This window comes from Emys orbicularis, chromosome 4 (assembly GCF_028017835.1).
Source record: "Emys orbicularis isolate rEmyOrb1 chromosome 4, rEmyOrb1.hap1, whole genome shotgun sequence".
NCBI classification, from domain to species: domain Eukaryota; kingdom Metazoa; phylum Chordata; order Testudines; family Emydidae; genus Emys; species Emys orbicularis.
In genome coordinates this window covers 135,600,006-135,626,923 of record NC_088686.1, presented here as the reverse complement: position 1 = coordinate 135,626,923, position 26,918 = coordinate 135,600,006, and the positions used below count along the sequence as shown (strand labels likewise).

The following is a 26,918-nucleotide window of genomic DNA, read 5'->3' as shown; positions in this document are numbered from 1 at the left end:
CTCCAATAGTTTCTATAGGGGCATTGCTGCCAGCTCTAGGACCCCTTTGTCTCACCTGACGTGAATACATTCACTGCTGGTATCCTTAGCAGAGGAGGAACTTCCCCTCCCAGCCCCTATGTCCTCCTGCTCTTCTTTGGCTGGTCGGAGGCAGTGTACTCTAGTGCATACAGCTGGGGGCAGGATGTCAGGAGACGTCCATCGCTGACCTTTGCTTTGTCCCCTCAGGTTGTCGAGTTGCCATTTGGGGCTCAGGGTCGGAGCCCAGAGCAGCCATCACAATAGCGTCCAACAGCTGGAACGCCAGCGGCAGCCCCGGGGAGGGGCAGGAAGATGGACAGGAGGGAATGGACAAGAGTCTGGACAATGATGCCGAGGGGGTGTGGAGTCCAGACATTGAGCAGAGCTTCCAGGAGGCACTGGCGATCTACCCCCCCTGCGGCCGGCGGAAAATCATCCTCTCGGACGAAGGCAAGATGTACGGTGAGTGAGACCAGGCTGCACTTGGTTTTAGAAGGGATCCAGGCTTGACCCAACGGACACTGCAGGGTCTGTGTGCCTATTCAAATATCCATCATTATGTTTCAGAGTGAACATCCAGTTAAGATGAATAAGAGCAGCTCACACCTCCCTTAGAACCAAACGCTGCCCCTGCATTCCCACTGCAAAGTCCAATTAAATTGAGAATACATCCCTTTGGTTATTATGTTTTGTCTCTGACTCCAATTCAGGGGTAGAGCAGGGAATTTCCTTGGGTTTGCTGCCAGTGGTAGGTGGTTGGCTCTGGAGATGAAAGTCCTCTCTTTCCTCACAGAGTAGGTGGAGCCTGACGGAAGTGTTATGTGAGAGTCCAAGTGGGGATTAGGGATGCCCAAGATGGTAGTAGCTAGGGGCTCAGGATTGAGGTGCAAACATGGGGGGAGCCCAGACCTTGACTAGCAGAGCAAGTTGCGTCAGGATTGAGGTCGATCGGCAGAGCTGCGTTGGGAGCCTATTGCTGGAGCAGCTGGGGATGCGGTGGGTGGGTCGGGACTGAGGTGCCTTGGGAGAGCTGTGGGGGGTGGGTTCTGCAGCACCTGAGGCTCTGATGTTCGGTCTCTCGCATCCAGTGGATGACTGAAATCACCCTGTGTCAGCCCCCGCGTTCTGACCTCATCTGGGTGACTGCTGGCTGGCAAGGGGAGTGGAGGGTGGCAGAGAGAGAGAGAAGGTAAATGTGAGTTTCTGAAGGGGTATTGCTTCTCCAGGCTCATCCCTCAGGTGCCCCAAGCCTGGACTTCTCTGACACGGAGGCATTAGGTGCTCTTTGTATGAGCGGTGCCTTCTCCTCTGCCCCGTCACTTTCCAAGGCTTGGCCCTTGCTGTCTGCACCAGGGGCACTAACCTAATATCTCAACCACAGTATCTGGGCCGTGTCCCTACCGTCCTGTGGGGAGCACTGAAAGGGAAGCCAAACTGGGGCAGAGGTGGGGGCCATCTTGTAATGGCTCAGGCCTGTCAAGTAGTGTTGAACTCTGTTCCCCATGCTGAGGATCCACAGTTCCCCCAGTCTCTGTCCCTCCCTCTGTGACATCTCTCCCTTCTCTCGCTCCCTCCCTCTTTTTTTCGCTCCCTCCCTCTCTCTGCTTTGCCTGACTGACTGGTTTGGTGAAGTTGCAGCCAGAGAGAGGCTCTGCACAGGGAGTCCACACGCCTGGGGCTGGGCGTGAAAGCTGGTGTGTCTGGCCTCTCGTGCAGGTCACAAACAAGACACTTCCTTCTGCTTCCAAGGCTCCCTCGGCACCGCCTTTGGATTTGTGTTTTCAAACCGCGGCTTGGCCTCAAAGTTCCCCCCGTGTCGATGGTTTCCCCAGCTCTGAATTTTTGGGGGCCCCATCTGAGAGGAGCTAACTACATTCCCAGAGCCCTCTCCTTGCCCCATGTCTCCATCAGAAGCTCCTCCACTTCCATTTCCAACCCAACAGGCCACATTCATCCAACAGAGTCATGGATTTGGCCTGGTGTTTCCCACTAGAACAGGGTCACCTTGTCAATGCAGGGTCTGGCCAAGGGAAGTCTGTACCCATTGATGGCTCTGGGAGGCTGGGGCCCGTCGCCTCTTGGATTCAACTTTAAATACGTTATTGGCGTGACAAGATAGGCAAGTGTGGCCCAAGTCAGTGCATTCAGCATCTTCAGCTGGAAGCAGGAAGCCTCGTTGATACAGGAACCTGTCTCCGCCCATTGACGGTTCAGTGGTTTAGGATGCGGCGCCCACGCTCCAGTTTCCATAGCTTTGTTGGCGTGACAAGCTAGACAAGTGCTTGCCTGAGTCGAGAGTGAGTCTGCGCTGAGGACAGGCCGGCAGTTAGAGTTCAGCCCAAGTCGGTGGCGGGTGGGGGGTGTCTTTGTGCGGTGATTTGGGTGACTCTCAGCCCAGTTCCTGGCAGGTCAGTTGTCCACATCAACACTTCACCATCTCAATTGGCACTTTCGCGGGTGTTGTCAGCAGCGAGGCCATTGAAACTCGCCTCCCCTTGAGGGGGTCCTTCCAATGCAGACGCGGGACGCGCCTGCCCTGCTGCTGGCTGTGCTCTACCTGCTCGGGGATGTCAGTCTTTAGGGCTGTCAGTCCAGGACTCTTCTCCAGCACTATAAGGAAGTCCGACCCCATTTCCGGCATCCTCTGCTGAGATCTCTCAAGTCCCAACAGCTCAGCACAAGGTTGGGCTTGCTCAGTGCTTGGATGAAAAACCTCCAAGGAAACCCAGGGAGCTGGTGAGAATGGCACCAGTATTTCAGCGCAATGTGAGAGGGGGGATATGCTGCTGGAGCGGGGCCTTTCTAATGAAATGGACAATAGAGGTTTAAACCCCCTCAAACTGTTCTGGGCTTTCTGCCTCCCTCGCTGCTGGTGACTTGGGCTGTGTGTAAACACATGTTGTCTCCTCCTCCTCTGCTCCGGGCTGAATCCTCCTGTGATGTCACAACTCTGTGTTTGTGACCTCAGACCTGTCTCCATGGGGATGGACTGTCATATTATAAACACTGCGTTATGACCTCAGAGGATGACTCATGGAGGTGGAGGTGGGGGGGTACACTGTCTAATAGTGGTTAAAGTGCAAGACTAGACTTCAGGAGATCTGGGTTCTGTTCCCAGCACTGCCACCAACTCTGCCTCGGTTTCCCCATCCTAATAATAGGGAGAATACCTACCTTACACTTAATGTGTTCGTCTCTGTAAAGCACTTTGGAATCCTGGGAGGATGCGAGAGAAAGGCTAAGGATTTAGGATAGTTATATATTGATTATATTCTGAGAAACTGGGCACAGCTCTTACATCCGATCGGAACTGGCCAGTCGTGTCTTTGCACCAATCCCTCGGGAATCAGCACTGAGCTGAAGGGAATTGAAGACGGCTGGTAATGCCTTACCTCTCTCTCTAGTTGCAAAAGTCTCTAAAACACGTGACCAATTGGGCACAGAGCACCCATGAAATGCAACCACCTCTGGGGAGGGGGACAGTCGCCAGCACACTGCACGAGTTTGTCTTTTTAAGTTCTTCCCTAAGCATTGGCCATTCCATTAACAGCTCCCCTCCCCTTGCACTGGTCTCACTGGCTTTCCATGCCTCTCCCCCTGTTCTCAGATCTTCCTGCAACAAAGCAAGACTTCTCCCCACCCCTGCTCCCAAGATTCGGGGCCACCCAAAGGGACGTGCTTCACTACACCGCCTTTCAGCCCTTGCACCCCTGCTCCCCTCTCATGCTGCCCAGCAGGGGCCCTTCTAGCCCAGGGCCTCGGGGACGGAGGCTGGGGAGCGCGGGGATTCCAAAGCGGGTGCATTTTTTGGATTTCTCTGGAAATAGTTGGAGTGCCACTGGAGAGCTTGGCCTCCACTCAACAAACCCAAGTGTGCAAACTGGTTTTTCCAGCCCCTGGGAGACATCTGGCAGTTGCTTAAAGAGACGGCAGCCCAATTCTGCTTTCATCTTCCACGCTGCCGCACTTGGTACAGAAACTCATTTTCACCTTCTTCTCTCGCTGTGCCCCCCCTCCCCAGTTTTTCTCTGCCTCACCCAATCCCTCCCGCTCTCTTTTGTAGGCAGTGTTTAGAACTGGGGGCAGGGCTGCGGGGAACCATCCTAGTCTCCCTCCTAGAGGAGAGAGCAAGGAGGGGTCTGTTGAACTGAACATACAGTGGGCCCAGGTCTGTGTCTAGTCTGGGAGGGGGCTCAGAATGGCTGGGCGAACTCATAGTCCTTGGGCACCCAAGTCCACCTGCAGGAGTATGGCTTGGAGAGGCTGTGAGCTTCCCTACCCCAATCCTAGTTCTTCTGGGAGAGGAGGGATTGAAACCACCATGACCCTTGCCTCTGATCTTTAAATCGTGGTGTGAGGACCTCAGTAACTCAGCCAGAGTTGAGGGGTCTATTACAGGAGGGGGTGGGTGAGATTCTGTGGCCTGCAATGTGCAGAAGGTCAGCGTAGATGATCATGGTGGTCCCGTTCTGGCCTTCAAGTGTATGATCTGTGTGGCCTTAAATGAATCCCTGTGTTTGTGCCCCCCCCCCATTTGCCTGGTGGGGCTGTTGACCCCTTTCATGGGTGTTATTTCCAGCCTGTATGAGCGCCCTGTGCGGCCCCCTGACGAGAAGCCAAGGATCTCCATGCTGGAATAGTGGAAGCAATGGCAAATGAGTCATTGGCCGCGCAGAATCCGGGGTCCTCCCCACAGGGGAAGGGCTTAGCTCACACCTGGCACGGGTTCTCCAGGCCACACAGCCCCAGAGGGTCTCTCGGCCATGACCAGAGGGAGACTAACCCCAGCAAAGCCAGGGAACCCCACCTACCCCACTGTTTATCTAGGCAAAGGGGGTGCTGTTCATCTACTGTTACCCCATTTCCTTTTGTTCCTGCCCAACCTGCTTACTTCCTGGTACTCCAGTATCCCACTAAGAGAATACTCTAGTATTCTATAGCACTAGCCCCAGACTCGCCATTGAAACCAGTAACGTCGTGGACCATCACGACAGCATCCAGTAGTATTTTCTTCTCTGAGGATTTCTGCAGTAACATCCCCTCCCAACAGCTTACATGAGTCTCATTACGGTATTGCTGGCTGTTGTTTGTTAGCTGTATTACAGTAGTGCCTAGAGGTCCCAGCCGAAACCAGGACTGCGTTGTGCTAGGCAGTATGAAGCAGTCCCTGCCCTGAAACACTTGCAATCCCCTGCTGTAGCGTTCTTTCCTTGGGGATGCCACTGTGCTGATGGGCCTAGACAGGACACGGTGGGGCATTCTGTAGCTTCCCTTGACGAGGGCTTCTCCAGCCCACCAGCATGGCTATCTATCCAGGCGGGCATTAGAGATGGGATTCTCCAGGAGGATCCTGGAGCATTGTAGCTCTGGCGCTGTACTTGAGGGGTAGGGGTGCTCTGATTGCAGGGGGACTGAGCTCCCAGCCGCTGGCATAGAGAGGCCGAGGGAAGCAGTGGAAGGGGGGCAACCTTGACCTATGGTAACCTCTAGCATTTGAATTGTGGCCAGGCTGTGAGCATGGGGTGATAGCGGAGGGCTGGGGCTTGTCGGGCAAGGGGTGTCTCTCTGTCTCTCAGGGTTGTTGCCAGGAACTCAGGGAGCCTGCGCCTTGCCCCCAGACAGCAGGTGTAACTTGAGTTGGACTCGGCCAGGGCTGGTATGCTGCGGCGCGCGGATTGGCTGGAAGGTTGTCCCACTAGGTTATTTTTAACAGAGCCGTCCAACTGGTTCACGTGGTGGTGTCAGGGGAGAGGAATTTGGGGAATGTGGTAATTTGGAGGAGGGACATGCCCTCCTAGAGGGAATGGCACAACCTCTGGTGAATCACGGGGCTGGGACAGCCCTGCAAGGCCTGCCGGTACCAGAGAGTGAGAGAGCACGACCCTTAGCTACCTGGTACCATAGAGACGGGGAGGGAGGGCATGCACGGGGGCCTTCCCGCTGTTCCCAGAGACAAACACGCACAGACTTAGCTACGCAGGTACCATAGAGACAGTGGGGCCCACACAGAGCTGTCCTGCTGGTACCACACACAGGGAGCAGAGAATAGGGTTGGTGTGTGCTAATACCAGAAAGAGAGAGACACGCAACTCCATGGTACAGCAGAGGGTGCGTGTGCGTGTGTACACACACACACGCAACTCCATGGTACAACAGAGGGTGCGTGTGCATATACACACACACACACACAGAGCTATGCAGAGGGAGGAGAGTTACCCGCAGCACAGTTCACAACAGGGTGCGGGGAGGGGGCACAAGGGAGAAGTGACACATGCTGTTAAAATAGAGGTGAGGGGAGAGGACAGGGTGTGAGAGAGAGACACACAGAGAGGGGAGACCCGCTCACAGCACTTGGGGAATGATGACCCCTTGAGGCCTCTGCAAACTTCCAGAGCAGCTGGAAGAGGCTCCCATTGTGCAGGGAACCCTGCAGTGGCGGGGCCGAGGGTGCGCTGTTAATACCCGCTGAAAATAGTCCAGTGTCCCACGCCCATAGTGCGCCGGCTGCGCTGTGCCCCGCTGCGGGACGTGGGCTGCCCCATATGACCGCGCTGTGTTTGTAGTGCCTTCAGCCGTGCTCAAGATTGGGAGGATGGTGGGGATGGAGGAGAGCTGGTGTGTCCCCACAATGGGAGGGCGGGAAATACAATCACCTCAAATTGACCCGCTCCACCCCATAGTCCTCCCCTCCCGGCAGGGTCCTGCGGTACATTGTAGGAACTGTAGGACGCCTACTGACCCCGAAGCCCCTCTCCTCCACTGTGGTCACTTTTTCTTCTTTTCTTGTCCTCCTTTCTCCACCCTCCTCTTCCGCTCATCTTTGCCCCCGGGCCTCTACGCTCAGCGCTGCCCTCTCCTCTCTCAGCGTCTCCTCCCTTGCCACCCTCTGTCCAGATCCAGGGATCTTCAGGGTTCTCTCCATTGCTCTCACATACACCCTGCCACCCCTTTCCTGCTCCCCCCCATGCCTTCCACCATGCTGTGGGGCCAGGCCTGCCAGGAGTGCAGCCTCTTCAGGCCACTAGGCCTCCCTACTGCTACCTCCTAGGCCAGGGCCCACCATGACTCTGGATCCTTCAGGTCTCTTGTCTCCCAGGTCCCGGCCTAGCTGTAACCCCCAGGCTCTTGTGCTCTGACAGCTCACCAGGGAGTCAAGAGAGAGATCCACGCTGCCAGGGTGAGCAGGCAGGCTGGGTGGGCACCTGCCACGTACTTCCAACAGCACCTCTCTAAGGCACAGCTAGCATTGGGCGCCAATAGCAACTGGGTAGCTTCCGCGTCTTGTGACGGGAGCGGTGCACAGGCCGAGAGAAGTGGCATCTGGGGCGCTCGGGGTTTGAGAGGCCCCAGGGCAAGGGTGGAAGAGCAGACCTCAGACCCCAGGGGTGAACAGGAAGGAAATGGCTGCGGCAAGCCAGGTACTTAGCAGTTGTTCCCTGATTACTCTCCTTGGGCTGCGTTTATTTCTAATGTGCAGTTTGCAATGGAGAGGCTGTGAGGGGAAATGCATCTAGCAGTGCCAACGCCCTCTCCCCCCCCCCCCAAAGGGATCAGCCTCACCGGGCCCCTCAGATAGCACCCCGAGACTGTTGGTCTTGGGTGGAAGGAGTGGGGAGCGGCTGAGGGCTGGAATCTCCTCCTCTCCCTCACGTCTTTGGGGTAGCCCGGTAGGTACAGACAGGTCAGGCTGGGCCTCGGCCCACCTGATTCTGTGCAGCTAGAGACTAAGAAACCAGAGCCCCTGGTTGTGGGCGTTTATGGGAATGCAGGATTAGCTACAGCTGCCTTCTAAGGGGAAGTAGTCCAGCCGTCCCCTGTGGGGGCCAGTGTTAACCCAGGGCGCGGGGAATCACTCCAGCTGTTCCCTGTGGGGAGCCCTATTACTCCCAGGCAAGCTTGCCTGTGTGTGTGAGGGAAGAATGGCCGAGTGGATGGGCCACTGGACTGGAACTCAGGAGACAGGAGTTCTGTTCCTGTCCTGCTGGGTGACTTTGGGCAAGTCACTGCCCCGTTCTTTGTGCCTCAGTTTCCCCATCTGTAAAGTGGCCTCACAGGGGAAGTGAGGACTGTCTAAGTAAGTGCTCCGGGGGCAAAGGGGAGGGGTTGCCCCACCCCCGTAAGGGGTTGCACTTCCCCGCCCCCCCAAGGGACAGGGTCCCTGCTCCCGCTGCTCTTTGTGGAGGGAGCATTGTTACTCCTGCGTATGGAGCCTTCTTTCTCTTGCCCTCCCCGGGAGGCATGGGACGCAGCTGACCCAGCGCAGCACCTGGCGCTGTCTGTCGCCGTGCTGCTGGCGGGATTGCAGGGGCGTGAGGAGGGGGCGAGGGGAGCTCGTGCTTCTTCCCTTACAGTGTGAGGCCTGTTCGGAGAGCCCCTCCCCCTGCCCCCAGAAGGCGCGGGGCGTTGGGCGCTGCTACAAAAGTTGTTTGGCTTTTTTACTTTTTTTTTTTTTTTTTTTTAAATCCTAAACTAGCTCCAAGGGCATTTTGACTAGCTCCAACCACCACCATCTGGTCCATTAAAATAAATCTGGCGTGCTTCCCCACCCCCACATCGGTTGGGGGTGGGGGAAGGGGGGAAGGAGAGAGAAGAAAGCTCCCAGCTGCTCTGAGGTTTGAATTTAGATTGGCCACAGCTGGCCTGTAAAATGTGGAGCAAAAGCACTTCTGCTTCGGATTAGGCCGAGGATGTCGGGCAAGGCTGTTTAAAAGGCCAGTGCTGCTGGAAATGCGGATTGGGCCATGGGGAAAATTTTGGGGGTTGCTAATGTTGCTTACATCTGAACCCAAATCTCGTGCCGTGCTCTTTGCCCATTTCAGGAAGCTCACTGGCCTCCTGCTGCAGCTTGTAGAGTTGCCAGTTTCCCTCCCAGAAGGAGGGGAGGGGCGTCTCCGAGAGCAGTGATCCCAAAGAGCCAGGTTCCCGGTGGAGCGAGCGCTGAAAGCTCTCCTGCCGTTCTTGGCGGTGTCCTCCAAGAGCGGCGTGGGAGGGAAGGAATCCCGTCCCGCAGACGCGATGGGAGGAGTTTCTGGGTGTCCCGTGTCTGCGCCCGGCTCTCTGGTCGCCACAAACCGCCCGCCGTTCGGTGCGTGCTGTCAGTCAGAACGGTCCCCTCCATCGTGGTCATTTCATTGTGTCCTGGCCCCTCTCTTCCCATAAACGCTGTCACCGGGGCCCTCACAGACCCTTCCAGCCTGCCCCACCAACTGGCTCAGTCATGCCTTGACAGCTGCCAGGACAGCACCCCCTTCTGGCAAAGCCTTGTCACTTGACATGTGGCTCAGAGAGAAACCTTGGTTAGGCCAGGGCTGGGGTGTTCTTGGACTAGGGAAGAGAAGTGTTTGCGTGTCAGGGACAGGGCAAAGGACCTGGCAAGATGCTCCTGCTTTGATCTTGTTCTTACTCTTTGGCTTGCTCTAGGTCGCAATGAATTGATAGCGAGATACATCAAGCTCCGGACGGGGAAAACACGGACGAGAAAACAGGTAAAAAAAACCTGCTTTACTTTATTTGAAGAAAGGGTCCGAGCGCGAGACCTTTGGCTGATAGACTCGGCCTCGAGGACAGTGCTGGGGAGTCTGGCGCGCTTCGCTCGGCTTATCGTCGCGCTCTGGGAGGACGAGGAAGGACTGTGTGGACTAGCAGGCAAAGCCCAGGGCAGAGTCCGGATGCCTGGGTTCCACTTCCAGCTCTGCCGCTGGCTTGCTGCGCGTCTCGCATTTCCCCTTGCTGTGCCCCCTTTTCCCCATCCGTGCAATGAGGATTACGCTGAGCTGCGTCATGAGGGGGGTTATGAGGCTTGGACACAGCTCGCTGGGAGCTGCTATAGCCCAGCAAAGGGGGGGGATAGCGATTGTTGAGAGACCCCCCACCCCACCCCCACCCCACTGCTTACCGGCTGCTTGAGGTCCGGGAACTGATCTGTTCCTGCACACTCATCTTATCTCCTCCCGTGGGCTACAGCTCGCTGGGCAAGCGGGGTTGGGTGAGCCTCCTGTACGCTGCACCTGCCTGGTGTGGCACTCTGTCCCCCTCTGGGTGTGGCCAGGCCAGCTAGAGATGGATGAGTCTGCTGCAGCCTTGGCTAACGGCCTCTTTTAGCTGAGGCAGTAGAGGCTCATGTGCTAAGATCCTGCAGGTTCCCGGCTGCTGTCGTCCCACCGTGAGGCGTCAGAACCCCTGGCGTTTGGGATTCAGTTGGGGTCAGCACTCCGGTGTGTGCCTGTGTAGCCCAGCCTCGCCCGTCCCCGAGCCTCATGAGAGGCGTGGTGGGCCCAGCCACGTCCCAAGAGCAGCCCTCTGCATGGGGCAGTGACATGTCTGCCTCCCCTCCTGGAGGGAGCCGTGATGGCGAGTGGGGCATGGGAAATGTTAATTGAACCTTCCAAAGTCACTTGGTTTGGGGTTTGGCTTGTGATTGGGCCTAGGGCTCATGGGATCTTCCTGTTTTATACACACCCTGCCCTATCGCTTCTGGAGGAATCTGGGCCTGAACCCAAACACCTCTAGATTCGAACCTGGATCTGGATTGGGCACCTGGCGCCTTTCTTCCTACTAGGCCAGGCCAGCCTCCAGCTCTGAATGGTCACTGGCGTGTTTGAGATCTCTAGCGAAATCCTGCATCTTTCACCCCCTCTCTTCTTCTAGATCCAGCTCTAGAGTCCCTCTCTGCCAGTACTCTTTCCCAGGACAGGGGGCGCTTGTGTAACCCAGGTGCCTCAGATACCCCGGTGCTGGTGCACTAGAATACTGTCCTGTCAGCCGTGGGCATGGGCAAAGAGCTCTCTCCCACCCCCACCAGAAGCTCGGGTTGTTGTGGCGGGAGAGTCATAGAGCTCCTTGTTCCCACCTGCATCCCCTCCCTCCAGCCAGCCCCGTGCTCCTCGCCCCCATTCATTGTATTGGGTGAGGTGTGTAGAACTGGGGACTAGCACCAGGGCAGCATTGAAAATCAGCTGGCAGCGAATCACACCTGCTGTGGGAGCTCTGGGGTGTTACCTGCCTGATGGGACCAAGGGAGGAGGAGTCCTGTCTCCATTTCCACGCCTGTGTCTGTGAATGCTTCTGGACCAGTCCAGGGACGGAGCTGATTGTCCATAAGCCGTGGAGAGGCTCTTTCCATTTGCAACAGGTCCGGTTGCCAACAGCCGTCCCGCTGCTCCCCATGCTTGAAACTCCCTCTGGCTGTGTCCAGTGCATGCTCTGTGATGGGATTAGAACAGCAGGTCACCCGTGTTGTGACTGGCTGTGGTTTGTAGCGGGGTTCCTGCCAACGCGAGGGGGAAAGGATCTTGGAAATCTGACTGCCGCTCGCCCGTTTGCTCCCCCCTGGCTTGTGACAACAGGTAGCTCTAGACTGGCTGGCAAGAGGAGCCACGATGGGGGGCAGGACAGTCTAATGAACTGGGATTTTGGAGACAAGGGTTCGATCCCCAGCTCAGACACAGACACCTTGTGCAAATCATTAATCTATCCTTGTGCCTCAGCTCCCCATCTGTAAAAGGGGATAATAGCACTGCCCTACCTCCGAGGAAGGATAAAGTCCATCAGTGATTGCTACTGCATTGATGGGGGCAGTATAAGCACCATAGATAGACTGATTGATTGTAAGGTGCTTGGATCCTATGGGCGGGAGGGCTGTCTAGGTACGTGGATAGACGGAAGACCACGTTGGCTCCATGCAGTAGAACTTTTCCTCTGTGTTAAAGCTTTGAAATGATCCCTTGAAAACTTATCTGGGCTTGGCGGTAGAGGCGGGAGGGCAGGGGCAGGTGCCACTCGAATGGATGAATAGAGGGGAATTTTGTTATGGAGCGTGCAGCCCTCACTGGGTCCCTCTGGAGGCAGAGGTTTGAACCAAGAGCAAACTGAACCTGGTGATCTCCATCAGAAATGTGTCCGGGGCATCTCAATGCACAGCAGACAGTCTCTGCGCTGGAGAAGCAGCCAAGGGGCTGGGACTAGTTGCAAGAGAGCAGGATGTAGGGGCAGCTGATGGTCAGAAGGGAGCGTGTGGGAAATGACACCACATTGCTGCACAGATGAGGCCAAAATTTCCAGCTCTGGGTGACCCAAGAGAGGTTCCTAACTCCATATTCCGGGTTCTGAATAGAAAACATCCTGCACAACACCGTCAAAAGACAAGCCTGGAGACTTAAATTCATAGCTCTGGTGGACTTAATAAAGACCCTGGATTTATGGCTCATTTACAGCAACCTGTAACCCACTAAGCCTCCTTTGTCCTAGGACTGTAGAGCTATGAAGTGCTCACTTCCTCTTGAATGGTCTCTTTAACCTATGTTAATGCGTATCTGTTTCACCTTGTGTTTAGCTGTGATGCTCGGTGTACCTTTCCCAGACCAGAATCAGAGCTCTGTGTGGCTCGAAAGTTTCTCTCTCTGGCCAACAGAAGTTGGTCCAGTAAAAGATATCACCTCACCCCCCTGGGACCAATACAGCTATAATGACACTGCACACACCTGATTTTCCAAGGTTTACAGCTCTCATTGACCTGAGTGAGGGTTGTGGATGCTCTGATAACCAACCACCTTTTATTTAGGTCCCTATCTTTAGATGCCCAGACTTGGAGCTTGTCTACATTTGACAGCACTTCAGTGTAGACTCTCAATGATGCCAGGGGTTCTCCTGCCGGCATAGTTAATCCATAAGAACGGCCATACTGGGTCTGACCAAAGGTCCATCCAGCCCAGTATCCTGTCTTCAGACAGTGGCCAATGCTAGGTGCCCCAGAGGGAATGAACAGAACAGGTAATCATCAAGTGATCCATTCCCTGTCGCCCATTCCCAGCTTTTGGCAAACAGAGGCTACCAGCTCCTTGAGAGGCAGTAGCTAGGTCGATGGAAGAATTCTTCTGTCTGTCTAGCGCTGTCTGCACCAGGGGTCAGGTGGGCATAACTACATTGCTCGGGGGATGGATTTTTCCCAGCCCTGAGCGATGTAACAGGGTCGACTTCACTTTTTTGAGTGAACCTGGCCCTGAAAATTTTTGCCTGTGTTTTTCCTCCTCTTTGAGCAGTACAATTCACAGAGATGTGGGGGAGCCCGCTGGAGTCTGTTCTGGCTCCTGCGTCTTCCCTGAAATGATTCGCTATGCTGCAACTGCAGGGCCAAATTCCGCCTGGCAGAGCGTCACAGGGTTGACACGGCCGTGTGGAAGGGCAAAATTTGCCTTTCAGAAACTCCCTCCCTGACGATGATGCACGAGAAGGAAAGAGCCCGGCTGATCGTGCAAGGCTGACGGTTAGAGAAACCATCTCTTTGTTGGTCAGATGTGTCCCCTTTGCAGAGAACCACCAAGCACTAATAGCCTTGGCGTCCACAGCACCGTTGGTTGCAGAGTTAGAACCAAACTGCAAAGTGAAACAAGAGGGGTGTGCTCGCGGGGCACGTGTCCGCTCTATGGGCCAGATCCTTGGCTGGCATAAACCGGCGTAACGTTTACACCAGCTGAGGATCTGGCCTGATATTTTTGGCCACTGTTGCTCGCGTTCCATAGGAGGAGTGCTAGTTCTCAGGAGCCTCCGCTGACCCCCGGGCTGGCCCCATGTATCTCGAGCGCTCGGTGCGCTGTTGTCACGCAGCGCAGTGTGGGATCATGTCTTCATTCTCTTTGTGTTTTCCTTTTTGAACGGCTTGGCGGGCCCTAGGTGTCCAGCCACATACAGGTTCTAGCTCGGAAGAAGGTGCGGGAGTACCAGGTTGGCATTAAGGTACGTTGGAGACCCTGCCCATGCGTCCGTGGTGTGTGAGCATGGGGCAGCCCCTCTCCTTCCTCTCCTCTGCTCTGGTTGACGGCTCTGCTGTTTTCCCCTCTCCTTCTGCTTTCTCTCTGCAGGTCTCTAGCCACTTGCAGGTTCTAGCCAGACGGAAATCTCGCGAGATTCAGTCCAAGCTGAAGGTACGCGCTCCCCGGCTTCCCCCCACCTCCCGCTTGCCCCCGAGCAGTGGCCGTGCTGACGACTAACACACTCAGCTCTGTGGTGTGCCGCTTTCTCTTTCCTTTTTATGTCTTTCCCCCACTCCCTTCGTTCCTGGAACCAGACGCTCCCTGGGGAAGGGGTGGCAGGAAGAGACTGCAACAGGATCTCTCCAGCTGGAGAGGTCTAGCTAGGAAGCTCCTGAGGTCAGATAGAGGCCTCCCTGGAGAACCTCCTCCCACATGCCCTTTGCAGGATGGTGAGCGCTGTGCCCGCGTTGGGACCTGCTCTGCACGGAGCGGGGAGTGCAGGGTTGGTAGGTTGCCAGGGCTGGCCAGAGCCCGTGCATCCCAAAGGCAGTAACATAGCAAGCAAGGGTCTTAGGCTTTCCCCTTAGTGCTCTTCCTCCTCCCCACAAGCTCCTGCACTGGGCAAGGCTCTGCATGTTTCCCTGTAGCTGGGAGGGTCACGGCCTCCCCCAGGCTGCAGAGATGCATCATAAGTTAGCCGCTGCAGGACCGTGAGGGAGCAGTGCAGGCTGGAGCCTAACCTAGCCAGGTGCTGCTCCAGACGAGTTTGGTAGAACTGGGCTGGGGGTCAGGACCGCGTGCTGGGCAACTCCCCAGCGGACGCCATAACGTCCAAGGGGCGGGAATGAGATGCAGAGTCCACACCTATGCCTGAGGCTGAGGGCCAGGAGCAAGGGGCTTTGCAGGGCGATGCTCCCCCAGCAGATGCTGATGCTCATGGGTTGGTTCCATGGCTGTGCGGAGTGATGCTGTCCCAGCTGGTTCTAGTGCACTTGGGCTGCGTGGGCCACCTGGAATAACTCTGCTCCGGAAGGTGTCGGGGTGCTCAGGCTATGGGGCCCACACGCTGTGACTCTGCCCCCCGCCTCTCCCCATAAGGAGACACGTGGGTGTTGGGGCCTGTACTTCTAGTCTGCAGGGGAACAGTCGGGCTGTGAGACCAGCACAGGGAGATGTTGGGTGGGGGATGTTTGAGCCACAGGGCTCATATGGTGGAACGTACTCGCTAGTGCAGGGATGCTCAGCCAGGAGCTTTGGGGCTTCCCATGGAGACCCTGCTCCAGTTCATTCTGGCTGCCTAGCGGTCAGGCTAGGGATCCAGGAGCCAAGGGAGCAGAGCAAGGATAAAACTGGAATGTTGTCTCTTCTCTGGTTGGCTTTTCTTTCTCTCCTTCCCTCTTTCTAAGTGGAGTTTGACTAACCTTTCAGTAACCGTTTCCACTGTGTGTTCTCTGTATTGTTGTTTGCTGGGTGCCAGAGGCACATGTGGGTGGGGTGGGGTCACAGGGCAGGGTGCAGGGAGGGGTATTGCAACTGAAACTGAAATGAAAGTTCTCATCAGGACGTTCCTCCTTTTGTGGTTGTCGTTCATTTTGTATTGTGGGAGCCCCACCATCGGGGCCCCATTGTGCCAGGCACGGCACATGTGCACACGCTTAACTAAAAGACCCTGCCCTGAAGAGCTTGAGTAGGAGACGAGAGACAACAGGTGGATGCCGCAAACAGAGGGGAAGAACACACCATAATAGTGCAATAACTATGATTAGCCTGCATGGCGCGGGGGCCACTCCCAGGTGGCGGAGAAATCTCGCCGCTGGTCCATATGCATTTGTTTGTTCCAGTGCCCTCTGTCTTCCTGTCCCATTTAACAAGTCCAGGCAGAAAATCCCTGCAGAATTGAATAGGGAATTCTCTCCCTACTGTAGAGTCTACAGGATTGTTCAAAAGAACCTAGAGAGAGGATCTGGCTCACTGTTAAATTCTAGTATAGGGTTTGCGAGTCATTTCTATAGGTCCCTATTAAATTCCATCTGACTCTTTCATAAGGACAGTAACTCCTCTGGCCCCTGGGGACTCTCAGTAACTGGTGCGGACAGAGGCTGTACTTAACAAGCCCTTCTTACTCTTCTAGAAGGGGGGATGGGCACTTGAGGGCAATTTTGGAAGGGCCAACAGGGCCTGTGTGTGGAACAACTGTATCTCCATTTTGGGATCCTTTTTTAATACAGCCAAGTCTGACTGCCTTTCAGTTCTCACTACGCCTCAAACGTGTGTCCGCGCACGTAGCTCTTAGATGCTACAGGACTGTGTAATACTGATTTTTAAAATACATCCATCTCCTGAGTCTCTGGGGGCTCTTAAAATTGGTTCAAAATGAATTGGCCGATCAAGCCTCGAGTTAAGCTCTGAGGAGGAAAAGCAATATCTGATCTGATGAGCAGGGCATGCATACATAGTAAGCACACTAGGACAGTGGTTCTCAAACTTTTTTACTGGTGACCCCTTTCACACAGCAAGCCTCTGAGTGCGACCATCCCTTATAAATTAAAAACACTTCTAAATATATGTAACACCATTATAAATGCTGGAGGCAAGCGGGGTTTGGGGTGGAGGTTGACAGCTCACGACCCCCCCATGTAATAACCTCGTGACCCCTTGAGGGTCCCGACCCCCAGTTTGAGAACCCCTGCACTAGGATGACCACAGATGTGCTGGGAAAGATTGCAGAGCCCTCTGTTCCTGCTGAGTGAGCCAAATAGTTATTGCAAAAGGGAAACCTTGCTCCTTTTTCCAGTTGCCTCATGTAAACACACAGACGTCTAGGGACAGATTATCTAGTGCTCCACACCCAGTGTGCACCCACTGCACTGAGCCTTTCTGAAAATGTGGCCACTTCCTTAGAGGCCCGAATGGGAGCTCAGCTGTTGAGGTCCATGCAGTTTGGAGAGAGAGAGATGAGCTGCTGATACAAATGCACACATCGATTTCCTGGTTTTAATCCTCTCCTTCCTATGGCTCCTCCGCAATGTCCCTGGAGCTGAGCATGATAAGCAGAGGTTATTTTTGATGCCTGTTTTCTCATTTCACTTTGCCAGCTTTAAAACTTGTAAGAGGTGCTGAATGGGAAAGACTTGATGATATTAAAAACACAGAAGATCCAATAGCCCAAATGAGGATCTATGTGGCAGGCCTGGAAATTCTCAAATCAATCCATCGTAAAACAGCTGAGAATCATTTCCTCAGACGCATCCCTTTGAATCTCCTCTACCCAGCACTCTTCCCGCTCCTCTCTGCACTCAGATCTACATGTGCACAGCCACTCGGTTCACAACCAAATACATGGTTTCCACCATCACCACCCTCACTATAAAAATGGTTCCAGTGCCCCTGTTCACATACAGCCAGGCACTCCTCATTCCCTGCCTTTCTGCTGTGTGTACGTATAGAACCGGGCCTGCCTCCGCTGCTGGTGCAGCTGTCACACACGTACCTGTGTGCACTGGGTAAGGTTGCTTCATGCCCAATCAGCCCTTGGCTCACTATCCTTAGCTTCACGTTCTAGTGTAGCCTATTCTAGTATTTCACGGCGGCCCGTGCACTACTCAGTGGTGCCTAACTGAGAAGAGGTTACCAGCCCGCACGGATCTGTCGTACCCATTCACACTCTGGCGTCCCACATACCCAGATTGCCAGGCAGGGTCATAAACACAGAGAGACCGGGTCCATTAGAAACCACCCAGGTTTAGATTTGGTTTGTTTCCAAAATCAAACCCATCTTCCCTTGGTTCTTCAAAGGGTCAGTATGTTAATGACGCCTATAAGGGTGCAGACGTGCATCTGCTCTGGGATTGTTGCAAACATACTAACCGTTGTTATTCCTTTCTTTTACTTACAGGCCATGAACTTGGTAAGTAGTGCTTGAGTTTGCAGTTACTTTTTTTAAACGTCTCTTTATCCCTTTAATATTCCTTGGCCCTCTCCCATGGACAGAGACCTCCCAAGAAAAAATCCCTGGTATCAGTGATTCAGTGCAGGGGTAGGGGGGTGTTTTCTCTCTGAGTCAGGACCCAACCAGTGCTCCTAAGGGTGCCCTCTCACACGTGAGACTTAAAACCGAGGCCCTGGCCACTTGTGCTCAACAATCCCTTGGGATGTTGATGTGAGCAAATTCCAGTCTGGGGGGTTTCTGTTCTCCTTCCCAAGTTCCCCCTGCTGTTTCATTGACTGCATTATTCTCCGTGACTTCCTGTCCTAAACTGTTGTGTAACAATGCATGGCAATGATAAACGGCTGCCACGCTCCACCCCAGAGGTGGCTGCATCTCAGGGGCAGTTGAAGGGATCCCTTTGCGTGTATAGATCCAGTTTGTAAAGCGCGTTGGGCTCCTTTGGGCTGAAGGGGGTAATCGGTGTCGGTCGGTCGGTCTGCGTCCCTGTCCGGTTTGGGTTGGTAACCATGCTTTCTGTTCCTCCTCTCCTCTCTCAAAGGACCAGGTCTCGAAGGACAAGGCCCTGCAGAGTATGGCCTCCATGTCATCTGCACAGATCGTATCCGCCAGCGTCCTGCAGAACAAACTCAGCCCCCCTCCTCCTCTTCCTCAGGCTGTCTTCTCTGCTCCCACCAGGGTAAGGGACTCCGCTCTCCCCAGGTGGAAAAAGGCTCGCCCTGTGCTCCCAGCCCAGCAGGATCTGCCACATGGAATGGGCTAGGAACACCGTCTAGGAAGGAGGTCGAGCCACCACAGGCTCACCTGCCACACTGGGAGTTGATACAGGGAACAGCAGGGGAGGGGTGGCTGCAAGGGAGCTCACAGCTACTCCAGTCCTAGGCTCTCCCGACAGGTGGCTTTGTTAAGGAAAGGGGCAGGAGAATTGGCCCTTGGGGAGTTCACAGTTACGGCATTCCCCTAGCGGATTTCTGCTGAAGAAGTGGTGTCCAGGTTGGCTGTAGACTTGCTGTGCAACCTTAAAACCCCTCGAGCTGTTTAGTGACCCACTCAAAGGGGCAGTAAGATGTGTTGCGGGGTGTTGGGATGTGCGACTAAGTCCCTGACCGTTCCTTCCTGTGTGCTTTTGTTTCCCCAGTTTTGGAGCGGACAGCCTGGACCCTCTCAGGAGTAAGTAAAGAGGCACCTCAAGTCTCGATCAGACCATATTTATGGCTGCTGATGCTTTAATATGACTTGGTTTTCTCCCCCCAAGTTCTTGTGTCAGTCAGAGATCAGGAAAGCAGTGTGCTGTTATGGGGAGAGCAGGGACCCTGGGGGGCCAGGTCTCCTAGGTCCTATGCCCAACTCTGCCAGCTTAGGCAAATCACTGGTGTGCACGTTTTTAAGCCTACATGTGAGCAGTGTGTGAAGAACAACCTGATGCATGCAGCCGGCTCCCATGTAGTCAGGAGAGGGTCAGAAACCTGTGTGTAGAACTCCCCTCTACCCCCAGGGGTGGGTTCCTCTGGGGTGGGGTGTGAGGAACATTTGCCTGGCCACTGCCCATGCTGAGTGTGTTGATGGATGGAGGACTGATGTATCTCTGGCCTGAGGTTGTGACAATGATCCACCAACACCTCGCTGCTAATGACTTGGTCCTGATGAGCTCTGGGGTCCAGCCAGCGCTGGTGTCTGGCTGATTGCTGTGTGCAATGGTGTCTGGCTGATTGCTGTGTGCACTGAGAACATGGGCCTCCAGATGAGCTGCATTTATACTAGACTAAGGGGGTGTTGGGGAGGGAGGATTGGACATATCCCAGTCCATGGTGGAGAGTGGTGGGAGGGGTGCAGAAGGCCTCTTCATTTTGGGAGGGGAGAGCGGGGCAGGCAGATGTAGGGAGATGAGAATTAGCAGCTGGTCTCTGTGTGCATGCGCACAGGCACACGATATGGATTTGGATATCAATGTTCTTGTCTTAATTGTCTTAATTGTCCAGGAAGCGTCCGTCAGCTCCCTACGGAGAGGAGGTGGGTTGGGAGGACGCTTTATAAACGAGATTCTCATTAACCTGCCTAACGATGCACTTTGTTTTTCAGCATTAAACCATTTGCACAACCAGCCTACCCCATCCAGCCACCAATGCCTCCATCACTAGCCAGTAAGTGGGTCGCTTTCACTGGTGGCCAGATTTCCGCCAGTGCCTCGCCTCTTGGAGGCGCAGAACTATTCGTTTGCGTGCCTTAATTGCCCTGCCCTTGGCTCCTCCCCCAGATGAAGGCTCCACCCCCCCAGCTTCTGCCCACTGCTCATGTGCATGTTCACATATGCATCTCTGTGTCCTGTTGCTATGGCCACCTGAGCGCTAATTTCTCAGGGGCTTTTTCCTCCTCTTTCTATCATCTCCTGCACCCGGGATTCACACTTGAGGGCAGAATTGTCTCTTCTGCGTCAGAGACGCCACCCCAGCTACCGGTCCTGGAGAATTGGTCTCCCACCTGCCCCAAGCCCCAGATACTAGGGTGTCACCTCCACATCACAGTCTGTAATTCACCAGGGTGCAAAGCTCCCAAGACTGCCCCTGATCCTGAGTCTCCTCAGTCTGCTGGGACGAGAACCTGCCCTGTTTAATTCTATCATCAGCAATCCTCTGCCACCCGGTGTGCCCAGAAATAAAGCAGCCTCCCACCACACCCACTGATCCTTCCGCCTTTCCAAACGTAACCCAGCTAACACAGCGTAGCTCTTTATCGCTCCCTAGTGGCTAGACCACGTGTAGATGTTAGTGTGTCTGTTACTGCTTCCAAGGTAAGGGAGTCTGGTCTTTAGCCCACACAATAGAGGCTCATGATCTTGGCTCCAGAAGTCCTAGGTTCAATCCCTGTAGGTGACCCAGCCAGCATCATTGTTATGTATTGAGCAAGAAACACAGGTGGAAATCCCCCATCCTCAGAAACTATAATCTGATTAGCCAGGAAGACCAGTTAGCCACAACAGATCCCAGGAGGGCTGTTAGCCAAGACCAGTGATCCTCTAACTCATTGGTTCTCAACCTTTCCAGACTGCTGTACCTCTTTCAGGAGGTTGATTTGTCTTGCGTATCCCCAAGTTTCACCTCACTTAAAAACTACTAGCTTACAAAATCAGACATAAACATACAAAAATGTCACAGCCACTATTACTGAGAAATGGCTGACTTGCTCATGTTTACCATATAATTATAGAATAAATCCACTGGAATATGAATTTGGTACGTACATTTCAGTGTATAGTACATAGAGCAGTATAAACAGGTTCTTGTCTATATGAAATTTTACTTTGCACTGACTTCGCTAGTGCTTTTTCTGTAGCCTATTGTAAAACTAGGCAAATAGCTAGATGATGTGATGTACCCCCGGAAGACCTCTCCGTACCCCCAGGGGCACGCGTACCCCTGGTTGGGAACCACTGCTCTAGGGCACGGGAGGGCGATTGTTATTGACAGTGCTGTGGTGCCTACACACCTCGATCAGGAATCAAAGCCCTGTAGTGTTAGGTGCTGTGCGTGTGTGTAATTTAAATAACCGTCAGCCCCTGTCCCCAAAAGTTGACCCTCTTAGCAGGGATGGGAGAGTGGGGGATGTCCCTGGCGGGACAGGCCTCTGTTTCCCTCCAGTGTTCACAGAAAGAGCAAAAGGGTTAAACACGCAGAACTCGGGCAGGAGCTGATGTGGGTCTCACGTATCCGAAGGGAGCATGTGCAGGCCGAGAGTTGGACTGGGCTGTATGCCAGGGGAAGCTTCCTGGCAATGCTAACGCGGTGTGGCTCTGTGTCCCTCTCTAGTGGTAGACCACATAGAGAGATGTGTGTGTCTGCTGCCTCCTACTGGGCGCTGGAATAGGTCCCCAAGGAAGAGGGTTGCCAGCCCCATTGCATGACACCTCTAGAGCCAGACTGGAGATCCCCTCCGAATGCCCCGCACTTACAGCGCTCCAAGTTGTCGTGTGTGTGTAATGATGCAGATGGAAACCGCTGTCCATGTGCATGCTGTCACCACAGCTTACGTACTGCGCATCAACTCAATGCACAGCAAACCTGCCATCTAGACCTGCCCTTAGTATAGGAAACAAGGCCAGCGTTGGCTAGTAGTAAGGGCAGCTGGACTTGCTGAGACCTGCCAGATCTCTTTCCGCGTCGGCGTTGCGGGCACAGATTTCCCGGAGCTGCCCCAAGTTGCTGTAGGGGATGGTGGGTTATCCCATAGCTTGCTGGATGGTCTCTCCGTCTCCGTTCTAGGTTACGAGCCCCTGGCTCCTCTCCCACCGGCTGCCTCGGCCGTGCCCGTCTGGCAGGACCGCACCATCGCCTCCGCCAAGCTGCGGCTCCTGGAATACTCGGCGTTCATGGAGGTGCCGCGGGATGCTGAAACGGTAACCCTGTGGGGGGTGCTGGGAGTTCGGAACCCCCACCCCTCCCTTCCAACCAGACTGAGGGGGAGGAGGGTCCCAGAGATCAGAGGGGGCATTTCCCCTGTCCCTATGCTGCTTAGCACCAAGCATCGGCGCCCAGGCACATGTCTGGGGTCCCCCAGAGCTGCTCCTGTGCAGCAGAGGGGAGTGGAGAATGATTCTAGGCATAGCTTGGGTCCCTGTGATCTCTTAGCCCAGGCGGTGATGGGAGGCCGGAGGGCTCTGGGTCCCGGCGTCTGACACAGCATCACCGTGGTGGCTGTGGTTCCGTGGTGTGCATGCGTCTAGGGCGACCGATGACCGCTCCCACAACGCTGACCCTTCCTGCTTCCTCTACAGTATAGCAAACACCTCTTCGTGCACATTGGGCAGACGAACCCCTCGTACAGCGACCCCCTGCTGGAGGCGGTGGACATCCGCCAGATCTATGACAAGTTCCCCGAGAAGAAGGGGGGCCTGAAGGAGCTCTACGAGAGAGGACCCCAGAACTCCTTCTTCCTTGTCAAGTTCTGGGTAAGAACCATGCACGCCCCCCTGCCAATGCCCAGCTGTGCCTCTAGAGCCCCTCCCAGACGCTCCCACACACTGTGACGGGTAGGAGCCGGCAGCCCTGTTTGTACGATGATTTGAGACAAGCCGGAAGAAATTTGCTCCCCACCAGAAGCCAGGGTGGCAGCTGGCAGCTGGAGACAGACATGCAGGGGCTTTTATCAGCCGTATCACTTGGGGGGTGATCCTGCCTGTCTTTACAAGCCACACCAGCTTGGGTTGGGTCCAGGCTTGGGTGGGAGATCTTCCAGGGTCACTAGAGACGGCAAGAACAGGTGTGGGTGAGTCGGAAGAGGGACCCGCTTCCCTCCCAAGTCAGTGCAGTGCTGGGAGGGGGGCTGTGTTGGTAGGGGGCTCTTCCCTCTACGTCACTGCTCAACCCAGGGACGTGCCATCTTCAATGCTGCCATTTCAGCCCCAGCCACGTGCTTCCGGCGGGGAATAGCCGGCGCAGCCGACACCATTGGCATGGGAGGGAGACAGTCCCTCATCCTGTAAGCCAGGGATAGGCAACCTATGGCACGCGTGCCAAAGGCGGCACGCGAGCTGATTTTCAGTGGCACTCACACTGCCCAGGTCCTGGCCACTGGTCCAGGGGTCTCTGCATTTTAATTTAATTTTAAATGAAGCTTCTTAAACATTTTTAAAACCTGTGGGGACGGTGGAGGCATGAAATTAACGAGTTAAAATGTGGGGGTTGGAGAGAAGCTGGAAGCTCCGTGCCATCAGGGAGCAGCATGTCTCCCACAGGGGGCCAAAATCTCCTTCCTCTATACGTTTGGGAGAGCTGGCGGCACTAATTGCCGCCAGCACGCACGCGCACACACACATGCGCGCACACACGTTCAAAAATCAAGACCGACCACAACACACTTTTAAAAGTCTCCTGGTTTGGGGCGGGGTGGGTAGGTCTGACTCCTGCTTTCTGACCTCTTAAGATTGTCCATACTGTGTCCTCCTGAGATGGGAATGGCCCCAAGGGTAAGGACCTTGGTTTTAAGATCTGGCAGCAGTGTTTGCAAGAGCAGAGGTATTTAGCTCTGATGTCCTGGCCAAATTCCAACTGGGGTAACTACATCCTGCCTCCCTCAATTCTCTGCCCAGCCCGCTGGGTTGCAATGGCTTATATGGTATTCTCCGCTTCCTGTCCTAACCTAGCGTGCGCTGCTGTCTTTCTCCCCAGATGTGGTTGTGTCTCAGGAGGGGCTGAAGTGCTCTCTGTGCATTCAGTCTGCAGAGAAAGATGGTATTTCTGTAAATCAGTGATTTTTTTTTTTTTTTTTACCTCCAGGTCCCTGTCCCCAAAAGCTCCACATTCTGGACCTTCCTGCCTCCAGCCAAAGCTTAGCTCAATTCCTGGTAACACCCTCCCTCTCTCTCTGCTTTAGGCGGATCTGAACAGCACTATCCAGGACGGTCCTGGGACCTTCTATGGCGTGAGCAGCCAGTACAGCAGCGCAGAGAACATGACCGTCACCGTCTCCACCAAGGTGTGCTCCTTCGGGAAGCAAGTCGTCGAGAAGGTAGAGGTGAGTCCCACGCCTGTGAGGGAGTGCGGGCCAGTGGCTAGAGCACAAGACGGAGAGTCAGGCCTCCTTGGGATCTGGTCTTGGCTCCAGGAGACGGCGAGACTGGCAAGAGCAGGGGGCTGAGAGCCAGTGCCCCTGCATTCCATTCCCAGTTCTGCAGCTGGCTCCCTGTGTCATTTGGTGAAGTCACTGCCCCTCTGTGCCTCAGTTTCTCCATCTGTAAAATGGAGAGGGTACCTACCTCCCTGGGGTTTCAAAGCTGAATTAATAGAGATCTGTGCCGTTATTATTTACCATAGGAACGTGCGGTGCTGTGTCACAGGTAAAATGTGCCAGATGCTAACAGAATCCGGCCCCAAAGAGCTAACAGCCTAAAGGCAGATTGAGTGGAAATAGCTGGATGAAACCTGCTAGAGAAGAGCATGTTCCTTAAACAGATCTGGATGCATCTAGTACCTGAGCTAGTAAATTTCAGCCTTCTGCAGTGATATTATCCCAGTTTGCTTAGGCTCTTGCTGCAGATCCCAGTGTCTTTGCTACCTACATCCTCCGTCCTGCATGCTCTTACTCCCTCCTGCTCCCTTGCACTCTCTGTTGTCAGCCATGTGCTAACTGTGTAGTAACACTGAGTACCTGGATCCCTTCTCCTGCAGACAGAGTACGCACGGCTGGAGAATGGCCGGTTCGTCTATCGAATCCATCGGTCCCCCATGTGCGAATATATGATCAACTTCATCCACAAACTCAAGCATCTCCCGGAGAAGTACATGATGAACAGCGTCCTGGAGAATTTCACCATCCTGCAGGTACCTGACCTTGCCTCCTTCCTTCTTCTTCCATCCCCATTCTCCACTTCCAGGCTCACCATGCATAAGTGATGCATGACTTACTGATGACCACAATCATATGACCACCCTTTGTTGCATGTAGGTGCAAATCCCTTCCCTCCCCCCCCAGGTTAAGACTGAAGATGTCCCCACATTATAGACCAGGACCTAAACTTTCAGAAGTGACTCGTTATTCTGGGTGCACTCCTTGGGATGCCTTAAAGAACCCTGATAGGCAGACAGTGGTGAGCATCTGCCCTCTGGAAATCAGCCTTGTTTAAGGTGATTCAAGTTGGGAACCTAAAATCATTTTGAAAACACAGGCTCTAATTTTTTCGAAGCCATTTCCTTATCAAACCAGGTTCTCTAGAACCTAGAATTTTTACAGGCCACATCTTGTGCCAAGGCGGCCTTTTTGGGAAAGTTTGGGGCAAAATCTCACAGGGATTTTGAGAGAGTTTTGGGAGAGGGACGGGAGGGTGTTAATCCCTTTTTGTTCACACTAATTTTGTCCTTCAAAAGTGCGTGTGTGTATAAAATACAGTAAAAATGTAATGTGAATAGACACTGTAGAGACACCCATATTAATAAATATATATGCAGCTGTGTACCCCGCTACATGTAATTCGCTAGAGCTGGTCACAAAATAGTCCTCAAAAGAGTTTTCCATCAAAACAAATACTGTTTAGACAAAACTGAAATTTTTTGAGAAATTCTGTAGATTTCAATGCCATTTCCCCCAGAAAATTTATTTTCCAAATGAAATTTCTTTTGGAAATGTTTGTTTTGAAATGTATTGGTTTATTTGTAGATTTTTATCATTTGTACATTATTCCATGACATGTAGTAGTAGTGTAAAATCTGCCATCATATGTCAAGTCATAGCATAATCTGACATCACATCATTGTAGACTCTTACATGTCATATCAGAACTAATGTAAAAAAAATTATATAAAAACATTTTTAAAATAATATACATTTCTAAAGAAAAATTTCACTTTGAAATAAAATTTCAAAATTTTTCCAACACTACTTTTTGGGGGCGGAATTTCTGTTTCATGGGAAATTTTGAAAATATTTGTTTTTGCAAAGTGTCAAAAATGTCCCATGAAACAAAAGTTTGGAGTTTGCACCAGCTCTAGATTTCATCTACGTTGTACTGGGGTAAGTGGGTTCACAAGGTACAATCCAGCGGAGACTCAGGGTGTGTGTGTGTGTGTGTGTGTGTATGTATGTACGTGTGGATATAGAGCTAGAGGATACAGATCTATAAAATAAATCATCCACGTGGTAAAACTGTGCCTTACAAGGTAACACCAGGGCCGGCGCTTCCATTTAGGCGACCTAGGCGGTCGCCTACGGCACCAGGATTTGGGGGGGCGGCATTTTGCCGCCATTGGCGGCAATTCGGCGGCGGGGGGTCCTTCCGCGCTCCAGGTCTTCGGCGGCAATTCTGCGGCAGATCCTTCACTCGCTCCGGGACCCGCCGCTGAAGTGCCCCAAAGACCGGGAGCGCGGAAGGACACCCCCCCCGCCGCAGAATTGACGACGACGACCGGGAGTGTGGAAGGACCCCCGTCTAGGGTGCCAAAAACCCTGGCGCCGCTCCTGGGTAACACAGAACCCATCTCTGGACTCTCCTGACTCTGCTCTCTCTCCTATCTACCCAGGTTGTTACGAATAGGGATACCCAGGAAACCTTGCTCTGTATAGCCTTTGTTTTTGAGGTATCCACCAGCGAGCACGGCGCCCAGCACCACGTATACAAGTTGGTCAAAGACTAGGGGCCCTGTGGGATGGGCAGGGCGTGGGGAGGAGAGGTCTTTGCAGAGAAGCTGCCCGTGCAGGATGCCTCGGCGGAAGTCTTT

At 54.0% G+C, this 26,918-nt stretch overlaps 1 protein-coding gene across 2 annotated transcripts; it reads left to right on the top strand.

The window, feature by feature from the left end:
• Window positions 1-287: 287 nt before the first annotated feature.
• TEAD3 (TEA domain transcription factor 3) lies at window positions 288-26,834 on the top strand. Of its 2 annotated transcripts, XM_065403265.1 has the most exons (12): window positions 288-483; window positions 9,442-9,506; window positions 13,878-13,940; window positions 17,665-17,676; window positions 18,257-18,394; window positions 18,854-18,885; window positions 19,795-19,856; window positions 21,972-22,105; window positions 22,484-22,657; window positions 24,082-24,222; window positions 24,876-25,028; window positions 26,721-26,834. In XM_065403265.1, the coding sequence occupies exons 1-12, from the start codon at window positions 348-350 to the stop codon at window positions 26,832-26,834; spliced, it is 1,224 nt and encodes a 407-aa protein (XP_065259337.1). In that variant the 5' UTR covers window positions 288-347. The 2 variants fall into 2 exon arrangements, with proteins under 2 accessions (XP_065259337.1, XP_065259335.1); XM_065403263.1 differs by lacking the exon at window positions 17,665-17,676 and having other exon boundaries at window positions 348-483.
• The last annotated feature ends 84 nt before the right edge of the window (window positions 26,835-26,918 follow it).